General features: G+C 44.1%; 1 protein-coding gene across 2 annotated transcripts in view; it reads right to left on the bottom strand.

Annotated features, from left to right (window-relative positions):
- tmco4 (transmembrane and coiled-coil domains 4) overlaps nucleotides 1–25,009 on the bottom strand; it is a 70,069-nt gene that overhangs the window by 22,712 nt on the left and 22,348 nt on the right. For both annotated transcript variants that reach the window (XM_033048322.1, XM_033048324.1), the window contains 4 exons: nucleotides 21,079–21,198; nucleotides 16,185–16,349; nucleotides 15,343–15,479; nucleotides 11,033–11,117 (listed from right to left, as the gene is read on the bottom strand). In XM_033048322.1, the coding sequence (XP_032904213.1) occupies nucleotides 11,033–11,117; nucleotides 15,343–15,479; nucleotides 16,185–16,349; nucleotides 21,079–21,198 (507 nt within the window). The remainder of the gene's footprint in view (nucleotides 1–11,032; nucleotides 11,118–15,342; nucleotides 15,480–16,184; nucleotides 16,350–21,078; nucleotides 21,199–25,009) is intronic.

Raw genomic sequence — 25,009 nt, 5'->3', positions numbered from 1 at the left:
AACTCTTCCCCTCAACCATTAGATCAGTTTTAAAAAGCCCTGACTATTAAAGGGTTATGGGAAAGTTATTTAACTTAAATATCTCCTGTGGCCACAACAACTCGTGCGTGACTTGTGCAGTATTATTTCCAAACCTCTGATTAAAACGTGAAGCCTGGTTTAGTCAGTATTTCCATAAATCCTTCGCATCCAATGACAGGTGGGGCTAATAAATAGTCTTGGAGTTGCACAGCGCAGAAACAGGCCCTTCAGCCCAACTCATTCATGCTAACCTCGATGCCTACTTACTAATCTCATTTGACCTTAATCCCTCTACCCCTTTCCGATCCAAAGACCTGTCCACTTGCTTTTTAAAGGTGTTTATTTCTATCTGCCTCTATCACTCTAGCAGCTTTTTCCAATATAATCAAAATACTACGTACAAAAACCTGTCCTCAGATCTTTAAATATCCACCATCTTCCTTTAAACCTATGCTTTTGATTCGACACTCCAGGAAAAATACCCCATATACCCTACCAATGCCCCTCATAGGTTTATAATCCTCTAAGGTCCCCCCTTGGCCCCCTATGTTCTAAGAAGAATAAACCATCTATTCTCTCCTTATTAGTAAAGCTCTCCATTCCTGGCAACATCCTGGCAAATCTCTTTAGTTTAGTTTAGAGATACAGCGCAGAAGCAGGGTCCATGGCCCACCGAGTTCGTGCCGACCAGCGATCCCCGCACACGAACACTATCTTACGCACTAGGGACAATTTACAATTTTACCAAGCCAATTAACCTGCAAATCTGTCTGTCTTTACGGGAGCACCCGGAGAAATCCCACGCGGTCACGGGGAGAATGTACAAACTCCGTACAGACAGCTCCCGCAGTCAGGATCCAACCCGGGTCTCTGGAGCTGTGAGGCAGCAACTCTACCGCTGCGACACCGTGCCACCGTGTCTGCGATCTTTCTAACGCGACCACATATTTCCTGTAGAGGAGGAAAAATGTGTTGTACCACGACAAGGGGTTCACTAAGAACTGTAGGAGGATATTGAGGGAGGGAGACGACCGGGAGAAGGAAGGAACGTGGCAAGGAGGATGGTAAAGAGGGACAAAGACGAAAGAAAGAAGTGTGAGGCAAAAGACAGCACGGTGGCGCAGTGGTAGTGTTGCTGCTGCACAGTGTCTGAGACCCCGGTTCGATCCTGACTACGAGTGCTGTCTGTACAGAGTTTGCACGTTCTCCCTGCAGGTTTGTAGGTTAATTGGCGTTGGTAAAATTGTCCCTAGTGTGTAGGATAGTGCTAGTGTATGGGGGGTGATCGCTGGTCGGCGCGGACTTGGTGGGCCGAAAGGCCTGTTTCCGCGCTGTATCTCTAAAGGCTAAAGAGTGTTGCTACATTGGGAGAGGTTAAACATTGGAACAGGAAGAAAAGGAAAAATGAAGGGCACTTGGTGGGAAAGCAGCAGCCAAGAGTGTTTTTGATTTGATTTTTGGATGATTGAATGGAAATAGTGACTACACCAGGCAGTGAGATGGCTTCAGGTTTTAATCAGAGGTTTCCCAGTAATACTGCATGTCAAGCAAGTTGTTGTACTGATGTGGTCACAGGAGATAGCTGAGATAAATAACTTTCCCATTCCCCTTTACTGCATCACATCATCACTGTTATGATTCAACTTTGTGGGTCATCTTTTATAAATCAAGCAGCAATTTGCAAACTTGGTATCCTGCCATATTCCACTGCCTACATTTCTTTACATCGGGAATGGCGGGGAGAAGGATGGCGACTGCATGTGAAGATGTTCCTTTGCGCGTGGACCTAGTTTAAACCTGTCTTGGCTGAAGTATGGAAATAATGATTATCTCCAAGGATAAACAAGCCAACTCTGTGCAAGATCTTCAATGCATTCTATAAGCAGCTAGCATCCTAGTAATTATAGTAACACAACTGCAGCAACAAGCTGCACTTACACAGCACCTACTAAAAATGCTTCCTTCCACGTCCCAAAGACGTGCGGATTTTTAGGTAAATTGGCGTTTGTAAATTGTCTCCAGTGTGTATGGGGTGGATGAGAAAATTAAACATAGAACTAGTGTGATATTTGAACACTGAATTATCCAATTTTACGTAATTTCTACAAACACCTTCCTTCCCCCCCTCCCCAGCACTCCTCCAACCCTTACCCTCCCCCCCCCACGCTCCTCCAACCCTTACACCCCCCCCCACACACACACTCCTCCAACCCTTACCCCTCACCCCCCCCCCCTCACCCACACACACACTCCCTTGCCCTGAATCCTGACCTTGCACCCACTTTTATCTCCCACCCCATCAAATGTCCTTTAAAGAGCTTCACAGTTCGCAATGATGTAGCCCCTTTTGGGTTTATATAAAAAAACATTTGTTATTATGGGTCCAAAGGGTGGTGAACTTTCAGAACTCTGTCAAAGAGTACTCTGGAGGCTGCGAGCCATAATGTGGCAAACATGAGAGGCTGAATGGCTTACTTCTGCTAATTATTATGTTCTTCCAAATCTCTTGTATCACTATGTTCTATAAAATATTTAATCCATGTATACTTCTCAGACACAATAAAGATTTAAAGCAGTATTAACTTGTTTTATCACCTCATGTTCTCCCCCACCTTCTCCCAGCTGTGTTGACCCTGTCTGGGATTTGCATTCCAAAGGGCAAAGTCACACCTGTACAGTTAGCAACTTCACCAGGATGTGAGATTATCAAAGCAAAACCCAATCCAAACCTGATTCAACATCCACACGTGTATGTGTTTTAGGGAGGGTTACCTCTGAGAGGCGGGTGGCACAACGGTAGAGTTGCTGCCTCATAACGCCAGAGGCCCGGGTTCAATCTTGACTAAGGGTGCTGTCGGTACGGAGTTTGTACATTCTCCCTGTGACTGTGTGGGTTTTCTCCGGGTGCACTGGTTTCCTCCCACTCTCCAGACGTGCAGGTTAGTAGGTAAATTGGCTTCTATAAATTGTAACTAGCGTGTAGGATAGAACTAGTGTGGACTCGGTGGGCCGAAGGGCCTGTTTCCACACTTTATCCCATTACTGCAGAGCAGAAGCATTAGAACACAGAACATGGAGCAGTACAGCACAGAAACAGGCCCTTCGGAATGCTGAATATTATGCCAAGATGAACTAATCTCATCTGCCTGCACGACATCCATATCTCTCCATTCCCTGCATGTCCACGTGCCTATCCAAAAAGTCCCTTAAAGGCCACTATCGTATCTGCCTCCACCACCGCCCCTGGCAATGCATCCCAGGCACCCACCACTCTCTGTGTGAAAACCCCTGCACATCTCCTTTAAACGGTGCCCCTCGCAACTAGCTCGAGTTCATTTGTGATGTTCAAATATTTCTGCTGGAAATGAGCACAAAGCAACAAAGAGCAGTACGGCACAGTCCACAATATTGGTGCCGAACTTGATGCCAAGTTAAACTGATCTCATCTGCCTGCACGTGATCCATATCCCTCAATTCCCTGCACTTCCATGTGCTTTATCTAAAAGCCTCTTAAACAGCATTATCGTGCCTGCCTCCACCACCACCCCTGGCAATGCGTTCCAGACCACTACGACTCTCTGTATATTAAAAAAACACCCTGCATATCTCCATTGAACTTTCCCCCTCTCACTTCATGGCTATGCCCTCTAGTGTTGGACATTGCCACCCTGGGAAAAAGGTTCTGACTCTCACCCTATCTATGTCTTATAATTTTGTATACCTCTACCAAGTCTCCTAACAACCTCTGTAGTTCCAGAGAAAACAATCTAAGTCTATCCAACTTTTCCCTGAGGCGGAAAGCCTCTAATCCAGGCGGCAGTGTGTGAATAATGAATGGGGACAAGACTGGGGATAGACACAAAACCCTTCTTCACACTCGACCTGAATCGCCACCCATTCCTTCTCTCCAGAGATGCTGCCTGTCCCGCTGAGTTACTCCAGCATTTTGTGTCTTTCTTCGGTGTAAAGCAGTATCTGCCGTTCATTCCTACACAGGACAATACTGGGCACGGCTGTGCTGCCCTCTCGTTGCTCAGAGCCCTGCCAACAATTTAAGTGAAGCATATGGACCATGTACCCAAGATTGATGGGAGGTCAGCAGCTAAGGAACCTAGCAACCGCCAATGTTTGTGGAAGAATCAAATAAAAAGGCAAAAACTGGAACAAAACTTTAATTTCCCAAACAAACAAAAATTAGTTGGCAAGCTAAACCTCTATACACTACCACATGAGGCATTCCAAATGGATTGTAAGTGAATTCTGCTTGATGACCTAAACTCCACCAGTACCAATTTCATCATTGCCCTGTTTCAGTCTAAAAAAACATGTCACTATTAGTAGAGTGATCACATCAATTATTTTCAGAATGTTTAATGTTCACTGTGTGTACTAAATATTCATCAAAATTAATATCCAATTTCAGATCTCTTTTCAATGTAACATCATACTTATTACTCGTTCAGTCTGAAGAAGGGTTCCGACCCGAAACGCCACCTATTCCTTCTCTCCAGAGATGCTGCCTAACCCGCTGAGTTACTCCAGCACTTTGTGTCCACTTTCATTCAATACTAAGTAGTTTTAAAAAACAAATTGAGACCTTTTCATAGCAACTCAACATAAATCAAGTTACGACTGTGATTCTAAACTCAGGCAGGAAAGCAATTGAAATATTAAAACCAAGCATCGCTGGACTTGGAGACACAATGAACTGCAGATGCTGGCTTAGAAAAAAAAAAACCCACACGAAGTGCTGGAGTAACTCAGCAGGTTTTCACTGAGCTTAAGTAGTCAAATATCTGTAAACAGAACGGAGAGAAGGAGAGGAACTTCTAATTCTTCCACAGATTTGTTTATATACGTCCCAGCTGGTTCATTCAGTACCTACTCCATCAATATGAGTTAATTCGTGGACAGTCAATATTTAGATTTTACCAAACAGCTGTTATTTTAGTGGTCACTGGAGCCTCCCATACAAGCCTGAATGTAAATGCCTGGAATCAACAGATGTATCCTATCCAAGGAATACACAGCAATCACATCAGGGGAAGCAGAGTGCTTGGAACAATGAACAGGTGTCAGGATTTACCTTGCAAGCAAGCAGACAGTTCCAATAATGGTTACTTACTTCATTCCCATAGGCGTTCATCCACCTGTTTAGGGGGGTTGGAAAGCTAGATAGAGAAAATTGATTAGCATTAACTGCGAAATCTCTGACCTTGGGACATTTAGAGCTTAGTTTAGTTGAGCTTAATTTGGTTAGGAGATACAGCGTGGAAATAGGTCCCTTCGGCCCGCCGAATGCAAGCCGACCAACGATCACCTGTACACTAGTTCTATCCCACACACTAGGGACAATTTTACAGAAGCCAATCAACCTACAAACCTGTTTAAGAAGGAACTGCAGATGCTGGAAAATCGAAGGTAGACAAAAATGCTGGAGAAACGCAGCGGGTGCAGCAGCATCTATGGAGCGAAGGAAATAGGCAACGTTTCGGGCCGAAACCCTTCCGGGTTTCGGCCCGAAACGTTGCCTATTTCCTATATTGGAGATTGTTCCAACTCTTTGCATGGAGAGAAGGAAATAGGCAACGTTGCCTATTTCCTTCGCTCCATAGATGCTGCTGCACCCGCTGAGTTTCTCCAGCATTTTTGTGAACCTACAAACCTGCACGTCTTTGGAAGGCGGGAGGACACCGGAACACCGGGAGAAAACCCACTTGATCACAGGGAGAACGTACAAACTCTGTACAGACAGCACCCGTAGTCAGGATCGAACCGCGGGTCTCTAGTTCTACTGCTGCACCACTGTGCTGTCACTGTAAGATGCAACTATCTAGAATAAAGGGAGGAAAAACTTCTACACTGTAAGATAGTTAGAAAATTTAATTTGCATAAACTGAAGCTGATGCCAGATGTATTGATTTGATTATTCAGAGATCGATTGATTTCCGTCAATCATTGATATTAGGTTGGATATTGTTCAAATGGGTCAGGAATGCCCTCTCCAACCTCCACGTGCCTGCAGTCAATGGACTGGATCCAGAGGGCAAATCACATTGAGCAGAGCTGCAAACTCCAGATGGCAAATCTGCCTCAGCTGACAAGTGCAGAGGTCCCTCCAACCACTGAAATGCCCTTAGAAGGTGTTAACGTTGGCAAGGTTTAGTGTTGAGCCAGGATTTGCCATTCCCAGTGATGTATCTGAAATGGGCAGATACATCATGCATTTTGTGATGTTTCCACCAGTTTCAGATCAGACATTTCACGACTGCTGAGGAAACTCAATAGCATTGTAAATGACTTCAAACTTTAGTGTGGCACAGTGGTGCAGCGGTAGAATTGCTGCTTTACAGCGCCAGAGACCTTGGTTCGATCCTGATTACGAGTGCTGTTGGCACGAGTTTGTACGTTCTCCCTGTGACCGCGTGGATTTTCTCCGGGTGCTCCCGTTTCCTCCCACTCTCCAAAGACGCTCTGGTTTGTAGGTTAATTGGCTGTGGTCAGTTGTAAAATTGTCCCCAGTGTGTAGGATAATGTTGGTGCACAGGGTGATTGCTGGTCGGCACAGACTCAGTGGGCCAAAGGGCCTTTTCTGCGTTGTATCTCTAAAGTCTCACCTTATTTCATAATCCAATACACCCACATTGATTTGAAACTGGAGAGGAATGATCACACAAAATAGTCTTGACAACTCCTGAAGTTTAATAGCGTATGATGATCCAGCTAAAATATTAAAAATGGCAAAATGTTGACAAAAACAGAAAGGAATTTTCCCCACACTATCAGAGTATGGTAAAGTAGAAAATATGTCGCTGGCCTGGCAACATGGGGACCTGAACTAATATTTGGAGACTTGAGTGTAAATTCAGCTGACAGCTGGGGAGTTTTTCAGTTAATTGATTAAATCTGGAATAAAAAGTTAACATCAGTTACAGTAACCATGAAACGAACAAATTGCTCATTTCAGCCATCTTTATCGAGACTGATGTAGATGAGACTCCAAGGACCAGACCCAGTGCCATTGACTCTTGAAGGGCTTTTGAAATGATTGACCAAGCAGCTCTGGTTCAAGGGTAATTAGGAACGGGCAATAATTGCTCTTCTTGCCAAGGATGGCCGCACACCCCACTGCTGAATTAAGAAACACAAAACTATTGCTGGAAAGAATCAGTGTAGTGGGAAGTAATGGATTTTGGTTAACTGTGTTTGCTTTCAGCTGTTTACAAAGTCAAATGATAGCCAGGGAGTTTATTAGTCAATTGATCTCCATCTGGCAAGGCATTAAAGCATGTTTTGTGGCAAGCAGACTCAATATTACTGCAACGAACAACACAAAGATAAATAAGGGCGAAAGCTATTCGGGATAGAATATCCAGTCTGAAAATGTAAAACTGCTAACTAGTTAATCTGCATAACGCCTCGCAGTCTCATAGAAACTACAGTATCATTAAATTCAAGCTATTTTTTACTAATTATTTCATAAATACCCTGCCTCGAGTGTACTTACATTTCAGCTCCCAAAGAGTTCTCGGGACAAACTGCTCTTTACCATCAGGAAGATATTACTTTCAAGGTCAGGCTGTTCTTATCTTTGAGGCCAGTAAACAACTGTAACACTATCTGTCACAATGAGTATGGAAAAAAATCAAGACTTGCTGTAATCTCAGGGAACACCCAAGCAAGAAAAAAAAAAGAGGGAAAAAGCCTGACATTAATATCAAGAAACATGCTGGTTTCTACAGGTCAGGAGCACTTTGCTGTGAATTATCAACTGGAAGTGCTTCACTCCCAAGGTTTGTTGGATTTAAATTAACCAGGAGAAGGCTGCAGCCTGCCTCAACCTTACCAATAATTGGTGATCGTCTACAACATGATTTGATTATAAACACAGGTTTTAAAGCCAGGACAATGGATTTTTCGAGTCCTTCTAAAGAGCTCAAACGATAGAAAAAAAAGTACTAGAAATGATCCTCTTGAGGTGTATAGAATCACGAGAGGAATAGACTGGGTAGACGCACAGAATCTCTTGCCTAGAGTAGAAGAATCGAGAACCAGGGGATATAGGTTTAAGGTGAAGGGGGAAAGATTGAAGAGGAACCAGAGGGGTGACTTTTTCGCACAAAGGGTGGTGGGTGTATGGAACGAGCTGCCAGAGGAGGTAGTTGAGGTAGGTACTATCGCAACGTTTAAGAAACAATTGGACTGGTCCATGGATAGGACAGGTTTAGAGAGATTTGGGCCAAAGGTCGGCAGGTGGAACAAGTGTAGATGGGGCATGTTGGTCGGTGTGGGCAAGTTGTGCCGAAGGGCCTGTTTGACTACTGTATGACTACAGTTCTAAATATATGTAATTTTGAATATAGAACATAGAACCGTGTAGCCATTCAATTCATAATGTCTGCACCGAACATGATGCCAAGATAAGACACTCCTTTGCCTGCATTTGATAAAATGTCATTTGAGAGGAAATATGACTAATATTCAACTCAGAAATATCTACTTTAAAGTGGTATCACTGCTGATTTTATTTGGATAAAAAGCAAGCTCTCTCACACACAAACATGAAAAGAGCTGGATTTAAAACAAAATTGCAAAGAGCTGTAACAGACGAAATGTATAAAACAAACGAAGGAAGTAAGATTCAAGCCATCTGTTGATCATTATTTAGTAACATGTTCATGGGCATAAGAAGTAGATAAATAAGTAACTGCTGTCAGGACATAAGTACGGAAAGTTGACAATGGTGGTATAGGCCGTGAGTCAATGCTGCTGAAAGTAGGAGGTTTTGGACAGTAAAACCTTCATTATTGACCACACCTGTAAGAATGGCGGTACCTTGACTTTCTCTGGCACAGTTGAGCTGGAATCCAAAGTAATATTATTCTTCCTTATAAAGTGAGGATAAGGGTGGCACGGTGGCACAGTGGAAGAGTTGCTTCCTTACAGTGCCAGAGAACTGGGTTCAATCGTGACTATGGGTGCTGTCTGTACGGACTTTGTACGTTTCCCCTTGACCATGAGGGTCTTCCCCGGATGCTCCGGTTTCCTCCAAAGACATACAGGTGTGCAGGTTAATTGGCTTCGGTAAAAATTGTAAATTGTCCCTAGTATGTAGGATAATGTTAAGGGCCTGTCCCACTTTCACGATGACTCATACTCGGAGCATGGTCTGCTTTTTCAAGGCAGAATGATGTGCAGATAGTCATTGGTGGTGAGTCTGGTCTGTGTGACAGACTGGGCTACATCTACAACTCCCTGTAATTTCTTGCGGTCTTGGGTAGAGATGTTCCCAAACCAAGCTGCGATGGAACCCAGAAGTATGCTCTCCACGGTGCTTCTGTAGAAGTTTGTAAGTATTTGAATTACAATCTGAGACATAGCTTTAATGAAAGTGAATGCTTGGATCAAAGTATAGCATGCTTTAGAAGCAGTTAAACCATGTGGATAGGTTGAACCAGAATTGCTATAGGATTAAAATCAAGAGAAAGCAGAAATGGCCAAAATGATATGTAAGAGAAATAAAGATAGTGGGCACTCAGAAAGCAAAAAAAAAGGTTACAGGAAGCATTAAAAAATAAGTTATTTTAAACAGAACCAAAATGCAAATATTCATGCTGTCACAGTTACTGATTTCCATTGTTTCAGAAATACATAGAACATAAAAGTAGAATGTGTCAACAGCACATAAAATAAAGGACTGTGTTAATCTTAATAAATCACAACCCAGACTGAAACATGTTTTATTTTTGATTGATTGTAAGATACATCTTAGAAATAGGCTCTTCAGTCAGTCGAGTCCACGCTGACCATCGATCACCCGTTCACTCTCGCTCCAGGTTATCTCACTTTCTTATCCACTCTCTACACATTAGAGACAATTTACAGAGTCCAATTAACCTACAAACCCGCACGTATTTGGGATGCGAGAGGAAGCAGGTGCACTCGGGTGCGGTCACAGGGAGGACGTGCAAACTACACTCAGACAGTACTGAAGGTCAGGATCAATCTCTGGTCTCTGGCGTGGTGAGGCAGTAGCTTCAACCCACTGGACACCTGTGTTGCCCATTTTCTTCAAGATGGATAGTTAGTTTTAAAGGCAAACTGTGAACATTGGGTTGAGCTACATGAGGAAGCATGTGCTGCCCATAGAAAAACATTTATCCTCGCCAGACAAACGAATTGCACTTAAAAAATTATCTTTAGTAGCAAGCGAACATTGCCTCACAGTGCCAGAAACCCGGGTGATGTCTGTGTGAAGTCTGCACGTTATCCGTGATGGCATGAGTTTCCTCCAGGTGCTCCGTTTTCCTTGCACCGAGTGTTACCGAGTGTTACATGGGGTTTGCAGGTTTTTTGGCCTCTGTAAATCGCCCCTAGAGTGTAGGGGATGGATGACAAAGTGGAATAATATAGAGCTGGTGAGAATAAGTGATCATTGGTCAGCATGGACTCGTGGTCCGAAGGGCCTGTTTCCCTGCAGTATCTCAAAAGAAAACTAAACTTCTGTGAGTATTTGGAATATGTTGATCTTAAAGTAAAACAATCTCATGGGAGAAACTATGTTAGCACTTGTATGATCAGGCTTTGTGAATCAAGACTTTTCCTTATTTCTCAACTTCAGCCTGAGCTGCAAATTTAATAAAAGATCCAGTCAGAAACAGCATATGTTCCCTTTCTTTTCAGTAACAGGTTAAAGTTTCATTTAGTTTAGTTCAGAAATACAGCGTGTGTATCAGGCCCTTGGCCCGAGTCCGAGCTGACCAGCGGTCCCTGCACACTAGGAACAATTTCACCATGCCAATGAACCGACACACATGCACGGCTTTGGAGAGTGTGAAGTAACTAGAGCTCCCAGAGTAAATTCACGCAGGTCACGGGGACAACGTACAAGCAGCACCCATAGTCAGGGTTGTACCCGGGACTCCGGCGCTGCGCCGCTGCGCCACATCTACGGGGTGGTTCCATTACATTCTTTATTTTTTATGTCAATTGAGAGGAATTTTTTCTGTACCTTTCTCTTGAAGCAACTCCTGAAGACAGAAGTAAATCACTCGTGCACCAAGGCTAAACCCGACCAACGTGACCGGTCTCCTGCCCTGTGGAAAACATCAATGAAGAGAGAAAGTGAGAACGTTAGTTTATTCTGTCACTCGTTTGAAGCTGTGCAGTCAGCTGCTTGGAAATATCATTTTGCGTCACATTGCTACATTGCAGTCGTCGAGTTTATATAAACAAGCACGAGAGCAGAGGAAAGAACCGTTTGTTCACCTGGAGAACACTCAGATATATTCACTAAACACTCAGATATATTCAGCTGACTCACCGCCACATGAAAGCAGAGAAATATTCAGTGGCAATGAATGTGAGAGAATTCATTTGCTCACTAATCATGTGTGAAGCTAAAGTCGACAAAAGCAGGTCATACAATATATTACCGAGCTCTGATTGAGTATCGAATCGACTGACAGGTCTTTGGTTAGAAACATAGAAAATAGGTGCAGGAGTAGGCCATTCGGCCCTTCGAGCCTGCACCGCCATTCGATATGATCATGGCTGATCATCCAACTCAGTATCCCATCCCTGCCTTCTCTCCATACCCCCTGATCCCTTTAGCACAAGGGCCACATCTAACTCCCTCTTAAATATAGCCAATGAACTGGCCTCAACTACCTTCTGTGGCAATGAATTCCACAGATTCACCACTGTCTGTGTAAAAAATGATTTTCTCATCTCGGTCCTAAAAGACTTCCCCCTTATCCTTAAACTGTGACCCCTAGTTCTGGACTTCCCCAACATCGGGAATAATCTTCCTGCATCTAGCCTGTCCAACCGCTTAAGAAAATTTACTGAGGAAGTAAAAGATTGGAGTGAGAGAGGAAGAGATCTGGTTCAGATTGTTCTGAACGTCAAAGGTCAAAAACAATTCAGAGTCATAGAGTGATACAGCGTGGAAACAAGTCCATCAACCCAACTTGCCCACACTGACCAACATATCCCATCTGTATTAGTCCCCCTTGCCTATGTTTGGCCCATATCCTCCGGGTGCTCCGGTTTCCTCCCACATCCCTAAGACGTGCAGGTTTGTAGGTTGATTGGCTTCTGTAAAATTGCCCATCGTGTGTAGGGAGTGGATGCAAAAGTGGGATAACATAGAACGTGTGTAATTTGATGATTGATGGTCGACGAGAAGTTGAGAGAATGTTTCCATGCTGTATTTCTAAACTTAGCTGCTGTGCGGAGAGCTATTAGGGGTACCAGAAGTTTGACTTTCATTAGAGAAGAACGTCTCTATATGTCCAAATCAGGAAGCTGTGTAATGAATAGATGGATGTCCTCCAGTCCCGACGTCGGACTTGACGGGCCTGAACAACGGGCCGCCCGTAGTGGCGACAGCAGGGGGTTCGGGAACCCCCCCCCCCCCCCGACCACGGGAGGACAACAGAGGAGGACGACTGAATTTTGGAGCCTTCCATCACAGTGTGAAACTTTGATCCCGCTGTGTGGGGATGTTGGTGTTAAAGACTATCGTGTTGTGTGCTCTTTATTATTCGTATGGCTGTATGGTGACCACACATTTCACGGTTCCAATTGGTACATGTGACAAATAAATGTATTTTGTATCTTGAATAGAATACGTTGGCCCATGTACACACTCCTCAACCAAGTGGTGAAGATCATAGGTTGTGAGGGAATTATTCAAAAGCCTTGCTGAAGCCTTGCAATGATGCCTGTCGATGATAACTACGACCATAGTGAAGGGAGAGGTATCGTGATGTCGGGAGGACTGAGGAACATTTTTTTTAATTGAAAGATGAGGCATAGAACAGACCCTTCAGCCCACTGACCGTCGATAACCCTTTTTCACACGAGCTCTATGTTATCTCATTTTCACATCCACTGCCGATGTATTCGGTGGAATTTTACAGAAGACAATTAACCTATAAACCCACATGCCTTTGGGATGTGGGAGGAAACCGGGGCAAACCCACACGGTCACAGGGATAACGTGCGAACTCCACACAGACAGCATCCGAAGTCAGGATCGAAGCCGGGTTTCTGGCGCTGTGAGGCAGCAGTACTACCAGCTGCGCCACCCTGCCGCCCATTTTTTTCAAGGTACACGGTGAGATTAAAGGCAGGGTGTAAAGAAGGGGTTGAGTTATACATACATTTGGTTGAAATATGGTAGAGTGTGATAGGGTGTAGTAGATTTACTGCTGATCTAAGATAAACTTCTGAAGAGGATACGAATTGCTTCAGGAAATGCAGGAAAACACCTGCAGGTATTTCTATGCAATCAATGATACAAAATACTTTACTATAAATACAACATCAAAGTTGTTCGCAGCACAGACTATCTAATCCCCAGTATTAACAACTCAAAGTGTCTCAGCTGGAGCCGCTAAACTATCATTAATGTGTCATGCCAAGGAGAAAAATACCAAGTACCACTTTCAGTTTCTTACTCACATAATCCAGCTCTTTCTCAAGAAGACAAAAGATGGATTTGTGATAAGTCATACGTAGTTCCTGCCAACCCTACCATATACTTGGAGTATTATTCACTTTAATTTCAGTTTGGCAACGGTTATGTATATTTTATTTCCAACCATTTCAAGGCAGACCTATGCACTTAATTAGCATATTTTACTCTTAGCTACGCAAGACTCCATCAGCCTACATTCCACAAGATTTAGTTTAGTTTAGTTTAGAGATACAGCGTGGAAACAAGCCCTTTGGCCCACTGAGTCCGCACCGACCAGCGATTGCCTGCACACTAGTTCTATCCTACACACGAGGGAAATTTTACCAAAGCCAATTAACCCAGTCAGTCTGGGCCTACCTGATCTCCTGGTTGCCAAACATTTTAATTCTCCTTCCCATTCCCACACTGATCTTTCTGTCCTGGGCCTCCTCCATTGTCAGAGTGAGGCCAAAATCAAATTGGAGGAACAGCATCTCTTATTTCGCTCCGCAGCTTGCAACCCAGTGGTATAAATAATGATTTCTCTAACTTCAAGTAACCCTTGCATTCCCTCTCTCTCCGACCCTCCCCCACCCAAGTCGTTGTACTAGCTTCAAATCCATCTTGTTGAGTCTCAATGTCTTCACCTTGGCCACAGCTAACAATGGCCTGTTCCTTTTATCATTGTTATATTTGACGCATATCATTCATTCCTTCCTTTGTTCTGTATCTCTCTATATCACCGTCTATATCTCTTGTTTCCCTTTCCCCTGACTCTCAGATGAAAATTTTATAGGTTAACAGATATGGGGACAGCCCGAATAGCTGACGAAAGGGCCTGTCCCACTTATGCAATATTTGTGGCGACTGCCGGCACCCGTCATAGTCGCAGCAGGTCGCCGAAAATGTTAAAAATCCAGCGGCGACCAGAAAAAGGTGCGACTCTTTTGTCTACTACTAACGACCAAACAGGCGTCACCCCCCTTCAGGTCGCCGACAAAAAGTGGGACTGGCCCTTCAGAACAATTTCATCCAATTGGAGGAAAGTACAGTATCGTTATGGGACAGTTATGAGGACCATGTAGCAATTGGCATCTTGTTTTGTGGAATGCCACGTTAATGACTGTTTCACACGGCCGCTGAGATTACTTGAATTAAATAGCTTGGAGTTGGAGATGGTATTTCCAGTAGATTGCTTGCTGCCTTGCAATGTGAACCTGCAAATTGCATATTTTAATAACCTACGCTTTGACGTAGGAAGGATAATTCCAAAACTTTTCAGATGGCACAAAGCAGTGAAGGGAATAATAGCAATGACATAACACGTTCTGTGGAAATTGGCACATTTTGAAATAGTGTTTAGTGGTGAAGCAATCCACTTTGGAAGGAAACTGGGGAGCAAGTTCAATTAAATGGGACCATTTTAAAAGCTGTTGATTGGCAGAGTTGGAAGCTTAAGCACAAATCTTTGAAGATGACAGTACGCAGTAAATCTACTAAAAAGTAAACAAGACCTCTGGCCTGTGCATGCTGACCTACCTTGTTTTTCAAAACTGCGTACAACTCTCCCAAACTCTGTAACATCCTGTTCTCTTTGAATCCTCTAAGGTCTACATCTCAAGTCTTTGGGATGTGGGAGCAAACCCACGTGGTCACAGGCTCCACACAGACAGCACCTGAGATCAGGATCGATCCTGGGTTTCTGGCGCTGCGTGGCTGCACCACTGTGTTGTCTTAACGAATGTTGGATGTACTTTATGTTAAAAATGTATTCACGGGTTCTGGGTCAATCTAGAGACATTGCACATGCTTACGTTAATAAAACTCGGTTATTCAACTTGAAATATATCATTTACCTGCTGCCTGCTCAGGAGAACTTGGGCCAAATGCTTTCCAACTTCAGCCGATCGGCTTAGGCAGACTCCCCAGGGGTTGTCGATGACATTAGCAATGGTTAGTAGTGAGGCTGGCCACGTCAGTGCAGTCACGATACCTTCCAAGTGCAAAAGTGAAGTTGGGTTGAGGTTTATCATTGTCACCAGCACCGAGGATAACATTGATTATTTTTTAAATCCGTTGAGTATAATTATTTTTTCTGTGCCAAATATCTTAAGTGAGCTGAACCTTCTTGAAAATCCCAAGAGAAACTAACAGTCTTCAGGGCCTGTCCCACTTGCTTGCGATCGCATGCGTTCGGTGCGACCAAACGGAAGCAGAGTTTACGCGAAGTTCGCGCGTGACGTCATTTGCGTCATACTTACCAATCAGCTGGGCAGGAGGCGGGCCGACTGAATTTGGGCGTCGCACGGCGTCGGGCGGTGACGTCATCACGCAACGCCACGCCGGGCGGTGACGTCATCGTGCAACGCCACGCGCTAGGCGTACGCCGTCAAGACACTGCGTACGACCGCAATCGCGGTCGTACGCAGCGTCTTGACGGCGTACGCCTAGCACGTGGCGTTGCACGATGACGTCACCGCCCGACGCCCAAATTCAGGCCGTTGGCGCGTGAAGATTTCGTCCACTGCCAGAATTTCGGAGCCCCGCGCGATCTCGGGACCAGCCCCGCACAACTCCGCGCTTCTAAGTGGGACCGGCCCCCGCGCGGCCATACGGTGCCCGTACGCCTCAAGCGACCACGAGGTCGCGTAATTTGCGAGCCAAGGTCACGTAAGTGGGACAGGCCCTTTAGTCTCACCTGACAGGATGGTGTACTTCAGAGCTTCTTGTGCAACCATATTAACCAGACCATTCAGCAGAGACACGAGGGTATTGCCTAATTCCATCAAATATTTGGACTCCCAAGCTAGGCAGTACTGCTCCTTGGATTGGAGTAGACTTCGCCATGGTGCCTCAAAACTTCCTGGTGGAATATGTAGAGAACAAACGTATGATTTAGGGAGAACATAAAAGAAGTTGCAGTCTTTGTATTAAGCACTTGCCATGCCCTGAGGCCACTCCATGGTGCATTACAGCTAATGAAGCATTTTTGAATTGTCTGGTCACCCAGCAGTTGGACTATTTCGAAATAGGACGGCCACTAATGAGACAAATTAACTGCCCCGTTTTCCTTTGAATGCCGCCAGAAAATCTTTCATGTCTGTCTGTGATGGAAAATGTAGCAGGTTAATCCCTCGTCCAACAGTGCAGCACTCCTGCACATGGCACCAGCGTCTGCTGACATTACATGGACAAGTCCTAGAGTAGGACAAGAGCTCGACTTTCTCACTCAGAGGCAAGGACGCTTCCAATTTGGCACGGCTCATTTAGTTACCGTACAGAGAACATAATCCAAAAAATTGTAGCCGAATTGTGGACACAGCCCAGACCATCACACAAACCGACCTCCCTTCCATTGCCTCCATTTACACCTCACTTTAGCTCGGCAAGGCCTCCAGCATAATCAAGGACGAGTCGCACCCTGGACACTCCCTCGTCTCACCTCCCCCGTCGGGCAATAGGTATAATAGTGTGAAAACGCACACCTCCAGTTTCAGGGACAGTTTCTTCCCAGCTGTTATCAGGCAACAGAACCATCCTACAGAACCAACAACCAGAGAAGAATCCTGAACTTCTATCTACCTCATTGGAGATCCATAGACCATCTTCAATCGGACTTAACTGGGTTTATCTTGCACTAAACATTATTCGCTTTATCATGTATCTGTACATTGTGGATGGCTCGAATGTTATCATATATTGTCTTTCCACTGACTGGTTAGCCCACAAAAAAAGCGTTTCACTGTACCTCGGTACACGTGACAATAAACTAAACTCAAGGAACTGCAGATGCTGGAATCTTGAGCAAAACACAAAGTGCTGGAGGAACTCAGCAGGTCAGGCAGCATCTGTGGAAGGAAATAGACAGACGATGTTTCATGTCGGGACCTTCTTCAGACAGATATGAGTAAGGGAGCCGATCAGTCCAGAGAAGAGCTGAAACATCATCAGTTCATTCCCTCCACGGATGCTGCATGACCTGTTGAATTCCAACAGCACTTTGTGTTTCATGATTTTTAATTTGACCGATCATGTACACAAGGTGAAAACACAGGAATTATAAAAATATATCTGTTAAAAGTGATTCCACCACATAAAAAAAACCATACAAGCTGTTTAACCATTATATATTCAAACTTTTATCTGAAGGTAGGTGATTCATTTGTGGAATTAAAACACATCTAGATGGTGTATTTGTGGAAACAAGGAACTGCAGATGCTGGTTAATACACAGAAAGGATACTAAGCCCTGGAGTAACTCAACAGCTCAGGCCGCATCTCTGGAGAACATGGATAGATGATGTTTCAGGTCAAGACCCTTCTTCAGACTGAAGAGAGGTCTCAACCTGAAATGTCACCTATCCATGTTCTCCGGAGATGCCGCCTGACCTGCCGAGTTACTAGAGGGGACATTTGGTCTACTCTCTCTACTGCACTCCTAAAGACACGGAACTGCATATCAGCAGGAGGTAATAGGGAATTAACTGTCCAGCCAAATAGCAACTGCCAATATAACATGTCAACGGTGTGCACTTAACCACAGTATCACAACTGAAACTGATCTTGTGGAACAAAGTTAAATGAATTTGACTGGAGTGCTCTGGAGCCAGGAACCAACAAAGCATCAAGAAGAGCTTCCATCCCTGATCGCTTCCCACTGGAACTCTATATATTTGTTCTGATTCAAAATACACTGGAGGATATGTTGAATTAAGCATAGCAGCTGACAATATTGGCATTTTAATTTCAGTCAGTTCAATCCCAAGATGTATGCCTGCCCTCCAGCGATTACTTAATTCCACTTCAAAGTGAAGAAATATATGCAGTTTACGCTCCAAGCTTTCTAGTCATTCATATTGAATGAATGATAAAAAGATGAATGGAGAAAAGATGAGGTACAAAGGTAAGCTAGCCAAAAATATAAAGAAGGATAGTAAAAGATCAAAGTTGTACCCTTGAAGACAGAAACAGGTGAATTTATTATGGGGAATAAGGAAATGGCAGACGAGTTGAACAGGTACTTTGGATCTGTCTTCACTAAGGAGGACACAAACAATCTCCTAGTGGTCAGAGGACCTAGGGTGACGGAGGAACTGAAGGAAATCCACATTATGCAGGAAATGGTGTTGGGTAGGACATATGTTTAAGGTGAGGGGGGAAAGATTTAATAGGAACCTGAAGGGTAACTTTTTTTACACAAAGGGTGGTGGGTGTATGGAACGGGTTGCCCGAGGAGGTAGTTGAGGCAGGGACTATCACAACATTTAAGAAACATTTAAACAGGTACATAGTTTTGGAGGGAAATGGGCCAAATGCAGGCAGATGGGTTGAGTGTAGATGGGACATGTTGGACGGTATGGGCAAGCTGGGCTGAAGGGCCTCTTTCTACACTGTATGACTCTATAATGTTTGGCGAGAACATTGTAGGCTGAAAGGATTGTTCCTGTGCTGTTTTGTTCTATGTTCTACATTCCAGAATAACTCACTGTAACTTGCACTCTTACTATTAAAATGCAGGCGTCTAAACTTCAGTTTTATGCTAACTTTGACCCCAATTTGGTTATATCGCAGCGATCTCCACATTTCTAAGTAATCCATTGTATAAAACGTGTTTTGCGGGGAGTTCTTAGTGATGAAACATAACGAGTTGTGAATTCAGGTTCTTTACTCTATCGTTTTGCAGTTGGAAATGCATAAACCGATTGCCAAAAACCTTCATCTTGATAAGCAAAGCAGTGCCTTGACAACAGGAATGCTAATGCATGCAATCTGTTGCGGCCCTGCTTTCTGATAGCTATTTCTATGTGACAGCTCCCAGGAGAAGCAGGCGGCATCATCTGTAATTGAGTTTGACCCCTCATGGAGAATAACTTGAACCACAGTGGCTATAAAATTTGCAAGGCAAAAATGACTTCATATACATTCACTCATCCAAAATTACTGACAAACTCTTCAAACTAAATCCGATTCTGTCTGTCAATTGAAAATACCACACTAAATAGTACCATCCTTTCATACTATTTGGGCAGAAATGTTGTTTGAACCAAAAAAATACTGCCCTTGGTTTAAGCAGATTCTTTTTCATATATATTCCTCAATTACCATAGGATAAAAAGAGAAAAAATCAGTTTGAGGGAGCAGAGACATTTTATGCTGAAGTAGTGAATTTGTGGAATTCTCTGCCTCAGAAGGCAATGGAGGCCGCTTTACAAGATGCTTTCAAAAGAGAGTTAGATAGAGCTCTTAGGGCTAGCGGAATTGAGGGATATGGGGTGAAGGCAGGAACGGGGTACTGATTGTGATTGATCAGCCATGATCACATTGAATGACGGTTTTGGTTCAAAGGGCCGAATGGCCTACTCCTCATCTATTTTCTATAGATCTAACTCAGCGGGTCAGGCAGTTACTCCAGTACTTTGTGTTGCCTGACCCATTGAGTTATTCCAGCACTTGATGTTCTAGGCAAGGTTACAGCATTTGCAGTTCCTTGTGTCTACAGCTACATTTTCTGGTCACCGGCCTCACTCGGGTGAATAATACCTTCTCTTGTTTGGATAAATACATTATTCTATATCTTCAGGGAGAGTTGCCTAGAACTTCCCGAATATCTTGTCATGGAATGAAGCCACAATCACAGGGATTAGATTAGAATGATCCTAAAATGTGGGTAGTTCGATGGTGCAACAATTAGTGTTGTAGCAGCTTGACAGAGCTTCGATCCGACCTCAGGTGATTTCTGTGCTGAGTTTATACATTCTCTCTGTGCCTGCATGATTTTCCTCCAGGATTTCTGGTTTCAGCAGGTAAATTGGCCACTGTAGATAGGTGGCAAAAGAATCAAAAGGGAGCTGATGGGTCGGTGATTGGGAAAATAGTTGCAAAGGTACAAGGGGAAGCGGAGAGGGAGAATGGGATCGCAGATACAAGGAGCACTAAGATCTAAGATGCAAAACACTAAGTGCTGGAGTGGCTCAGCGGGTCAGACAGCATCTGTGGAGGGAATGGATAGATGATGTTTCGGGTCGGGATCCTTGCTATCTAAGGGAGGTTAGGGGAGGATGGTGTAAACCCAACAGGGGTTGGGCTGGAGTCAGACCCAGGATCAGAGGAGGGCAGAAGGAGGCTCAGAGGTGTGAGGGGTGTGCGTGGTGGTAAAGAAGTGGAGGGTAGGAGAAGTGGTGTGAACTCTTATTTGAGAAGGGCAGTTGGACCCAGCGGTTATCAGTATTAAGGGCCCCATTTGGAGGCAACCAGCGGAGCAGTAGGACCCAGGAGAGTCCATCAAGGGATGGTACCCTGGACACCAGAATAAACCCAATGAGCTAAATGACCTCCTTTTGTGTCATAACAAGATAACAGCATCTGATTCTTGTTAATATTAGAGCATCCTTTGGGGATAGAGCAGCAAAGACTATTGCTGCGTACCATTAATTGGAAGCTTTGCCATAATATTACGCATGAAAACATTTTTTCAAATAATTGCAGTGGAAAGCTGAAACATATCTCCAAACATTTTCCTTTGGCTCTGGAACAAATACAATTATAAAAAGTAGCAGAGAACATTCTCAAACTGGTCTTTTCATTCTTTGTACCATATTTTCCCGTGCAGAGCCAGCCAGTGATAGCTATCGTGATGTGCAGTTGGTTCCCATCGGTTAGAGGAAGAAACTCAAACTCTTCAATAGCTCCCACCCGCTTCTTCATTTTGTAGCCTGGAAGAGAATGCAAATCAGATTTAACAGAGGAATGTTACACCAAAAATATTACATACCGAAAATGATGATTAAAAAAAATGAATAAAGCAGAGTCCTGTAATAACAGGAAATATTTCATGACAGAAACCTGGTAATTAGTAAAGTGGCATAGTGGTAGAGTTGCTGCCGTACATCGCCAGAGAACCGGGTTCGATTCTGACTATGGGTGCTGTCTGTACAGAGTTTGTACGTTCTCCCTGTGACTGTGTGGGTTTTCTCCAGGTGTTCCAGTCTCCTCCCACACACCAAAAACGTCATGGTTTGTAGGTTAAATGGCTTCTGTAAATTGTCCCAAGCATGTAGGATAGTGCTAGTGTATGGGTTGATTGTCGGTCGGAGCGGACTCGATGGGCCGAAGGACCTGCTTCCACTCTGTATCTCTAAAGTCTAAAGTAAACTAAACTCAGCATGTCCTGCAGCATCTGTGAATGGAGAAATAGAGTAAATGCTTCAGGTCTGATGCAATAGGCTCGAAACGTCAACTCTTTATCTCTTTCGACAGATGTTGTCGAACCTACTGAATGTTCCTCACATTTTCTGTTTCTTATTTCAGATTTACAGCATCTGCAGTGTTTTTTTTTTTTAAATGTTCACACTACTTTGCTTTATTCTATGCTAGTACAATCAAAGCTTACTCTTGAAGGAAATAATTTTGGCCAGGTATAAGTCACCAGCAGTTCGTTTTAACTAAAACATATTTAATCTTAATTCAGTAAATTTTAAAACAACAAGAAATTTCAGCAAGTTAAAGATTTGTCCGTGCTCATAAAAAGACTTCCTTTAATCAGCAGATTTGCCGCGGATGCCTTTATGTAGCACGAGATATAAAGTGAGAAGACCAACTCATTTTCGCACCAAATCATATCATTGTTTTTCTCTTCTAACTCATCTCTGATTCTTCATTCTGAAATGACACTCCACCTCATGATTGCATTATGGATGAGTAAGTTGATCCAAACAACATCACTGAATATAAATGGCACAGTACATTTGACTCAGTCTCACACTAGTTCATTATTCATTACGTAAAACATGCTGGCCTGAAATAAGATGGTGTGCTGGCTCCCTGGACTTTAACCTCTTGGAGTGAATGTAGAACAGTACAGGGCTAGAACAGGCCCTCGAGCACGACAGTGTCCGTGCCAAACATAATGCCAAGATAAACTGTGTAGGAAGGAACCGAAGATAGACACAAAATGCTGGACCTCCCATCTATGTACCTCCCACTCCCCTGACATCAGTCTGAAGAGGCGTCTTGAACCGAAACGTCACCCATTCCTTCTCTCCAGATGCTGCCTGTCTCGCTGAGTTACTCCAGCATTTTGTGTCTAGTCAAGATAAACTAATCTCTTCTATCTGCTTGTGATCCGCATTCCTCTATTCCCTGTGTAGCCATGTGTCTATCTAAAAGACTCTTAAATGCCAGTATCAGATCTGCCTCCACCAACACCCCAGGCAACGCGTTCCATTCACCCACTCTTCTCTGTGTAAAACAACTTGCTACGCACATCTCCTTTAAACTTTCCCCCTCTCATCTTAAAACTCTGCCCCCTACTCTTTGATATTTCTACCCTGGGGAAAAGGTATCTGACTGGCTACCCTATCTATGCCTCTCATCATTTCAGGTATTTCTATCAGGTCTTCACTCAACCACCGGAGTTCCAGAGAAAACTATCCCAATTTGTCCAACCTCTCCCTATAGCTAAGTGAATGGGCCCTGAGGTTTTTAACTGCTGCCGTTGTTGAGCTGAGTTTGAGTTTAGTTTATTATCACGTGTACCAAGGTGCGGTGAAAAGCTTTTGTTGTCTGCTAACCAGTCAGCTGAAAGACAATACATGATTACTAGTGAGCCATCCAGTGTACAGAAACATGATAAAGGGAATAACATGAATAACGTCAACTGCAAGATAAAGCCCAGTAAAGTCCGATCAAAGATAGTCAGAGGGTTTCACTGAGGGAGGTAGCTAGTAGCTCAGGACTGCTCTCATTATAACAGGAAGCTTGGACAGTTTCTGATCCAGTTCCTAATTGCTGGCAGGCTGTTGTCAGCATACAATTGACAATGGTTTGTACAAAACTGCTAACACTGCCAGTCTCATTGAAAAAGGGCTCAGGAATAGTTTTGTTGCCAAATGGCTATGAGGCACCAAAGTAGCATTTGTTAATGTAATTAAGGTGGATCATTTTTTTCCCCTCATTTCCCTCCTTTAATGGCTTATCGTTACACTGCAAAATAAACGATGGCTTTGTATTGGAATACGAACCCATATGAATATACAATGAGTGAGAATACATCAGAATATTTGAATAGTATCCCAGGTTTAATAACAGAGTTGTCAATTTCAAAGCCAATATGTGGCAAAGCTAGTGAAAAGCCAACGAGAATGCAGCCAGAACAGTGTGTGTTTATGTCAGAGATGTGGATGTCCACCAGATACTGGAGACAGCATTTTAGCATCTAAAGGGCCTGTCCCACTTACATGTCCTTGGCACGCAAATTACGCGACCTTGCGGTTGCGTTGATCCGCGACGGTCCAGCGAAGGTCGCGCGACTTCATTCGACCGCACAGCCGTCTGGAGCGCGTGACGTCATTTGAAGATGGACGCAAAATGCCGGAGTAACTCAGCGAGACCGGCAGCATCTCTGGAGGGAAGGAATGGATGATGTTTCGTGTCGAGACTCTTCTTCAGTCTGAAAGAAGGATCTTGACCCGAAACATCATCCATTCCTTCTCTCCAGAGATCCTGCCAGTCCCGCTGAGTTACCCCAGCATTTTGTGTCTATCTTCAATTTTCTTGGCCCCGCTCTGGGAGTAGAAGTGGGGGCGGATCCGGACCGCAACGGCCGTGAGCCCCAGACCGAGCTCGGCGATCGTTTGCCTGCTTCTGCTGCTGTTGGGAGGTGAGACGTTGCGTCGCGCCAGGGTCTTGGGCCTGTCCCACTTTGGCCGTCAGTTCCGCGACAGGCCGTTGGCGTGCAAAGATTTTGTTCGCTACAAAAATTTCGGAGCCCCGCACGATGTCGCGCACAACTACATACCCCTCCGCGCTTCCCAGTGGGACCGGCCCCCCGCAGCCATACGATGCCCGTGCGCCTCAACGCGACCACGAGGTCGCGTAATTTGCGTGCCAAGGACACCTAAGTGGGACAGGCCCTTTAGGCATTATAATGGTAATATTCAACAAAACAAAATACACAGCACCAGCAATGTACTGTCAGATTCACCACTACCCCATTGCGGACATTGGACTCGGTCTATGGAACTTGGGCGCTACAATATGTAGGAAGGAACTGCAGATGCTGGGTTACACCAAAGATAGACACAACATGCTGGAGTAACTCAGCGGGTCAGACTACATTGCTGGAGAAAAGGAATAGGTGGCGTTTCGGGACGAAAACCTTCTTCAGATGCTGAGAACTATATTCTGCACACTGTATCTTCATCTATTTGCTTCATCTATTGTGTTTGAGTTTGACTTGATTGTATTTCTGTATAGTATATCGGATCTGTTTGGAAAGCGTGCAAAACAAAGCTTTTCACTGGATCTCAGTACACATGACAATGATAAACCTAAACCACTGCCATTAAGTAAAAGGCAGTGAGGCTCAGATTGGTCAGATTACAAAGAGTAGAATTATAAAGAAAACTTATCAGAAGTTTTAAATGTACAGATAAGGCATCTCTCAAATGTAGAATCATGGGCAAAAAGTTAAATTTAAAACAGATGGCTGGAAGAGCATTTGAAAGATTAGAATTTCTTGGAATA

The sequence above is a fragment of the Amblyraja radiata genome, chromosome 31 (assembly GCF_010909765.2).
Source record: "Amblyraja radiata isolate CabotCenter1 chromosome 31, sAmbRad1.1.pri, whole genome shotgun sequence".
NCBI classification, from domain to species: domain Eukaryota; kingdom Metazoa; phylum Chordata; class Chondrichthyes; order Rajiformes; family Rajidae; genus Amblyraja; species Amblyraja radiata.
Note: the sequence above shows the minus strand (reverse complement) of the source record. Positions and strands in the feature narration are given on the sequence as shown.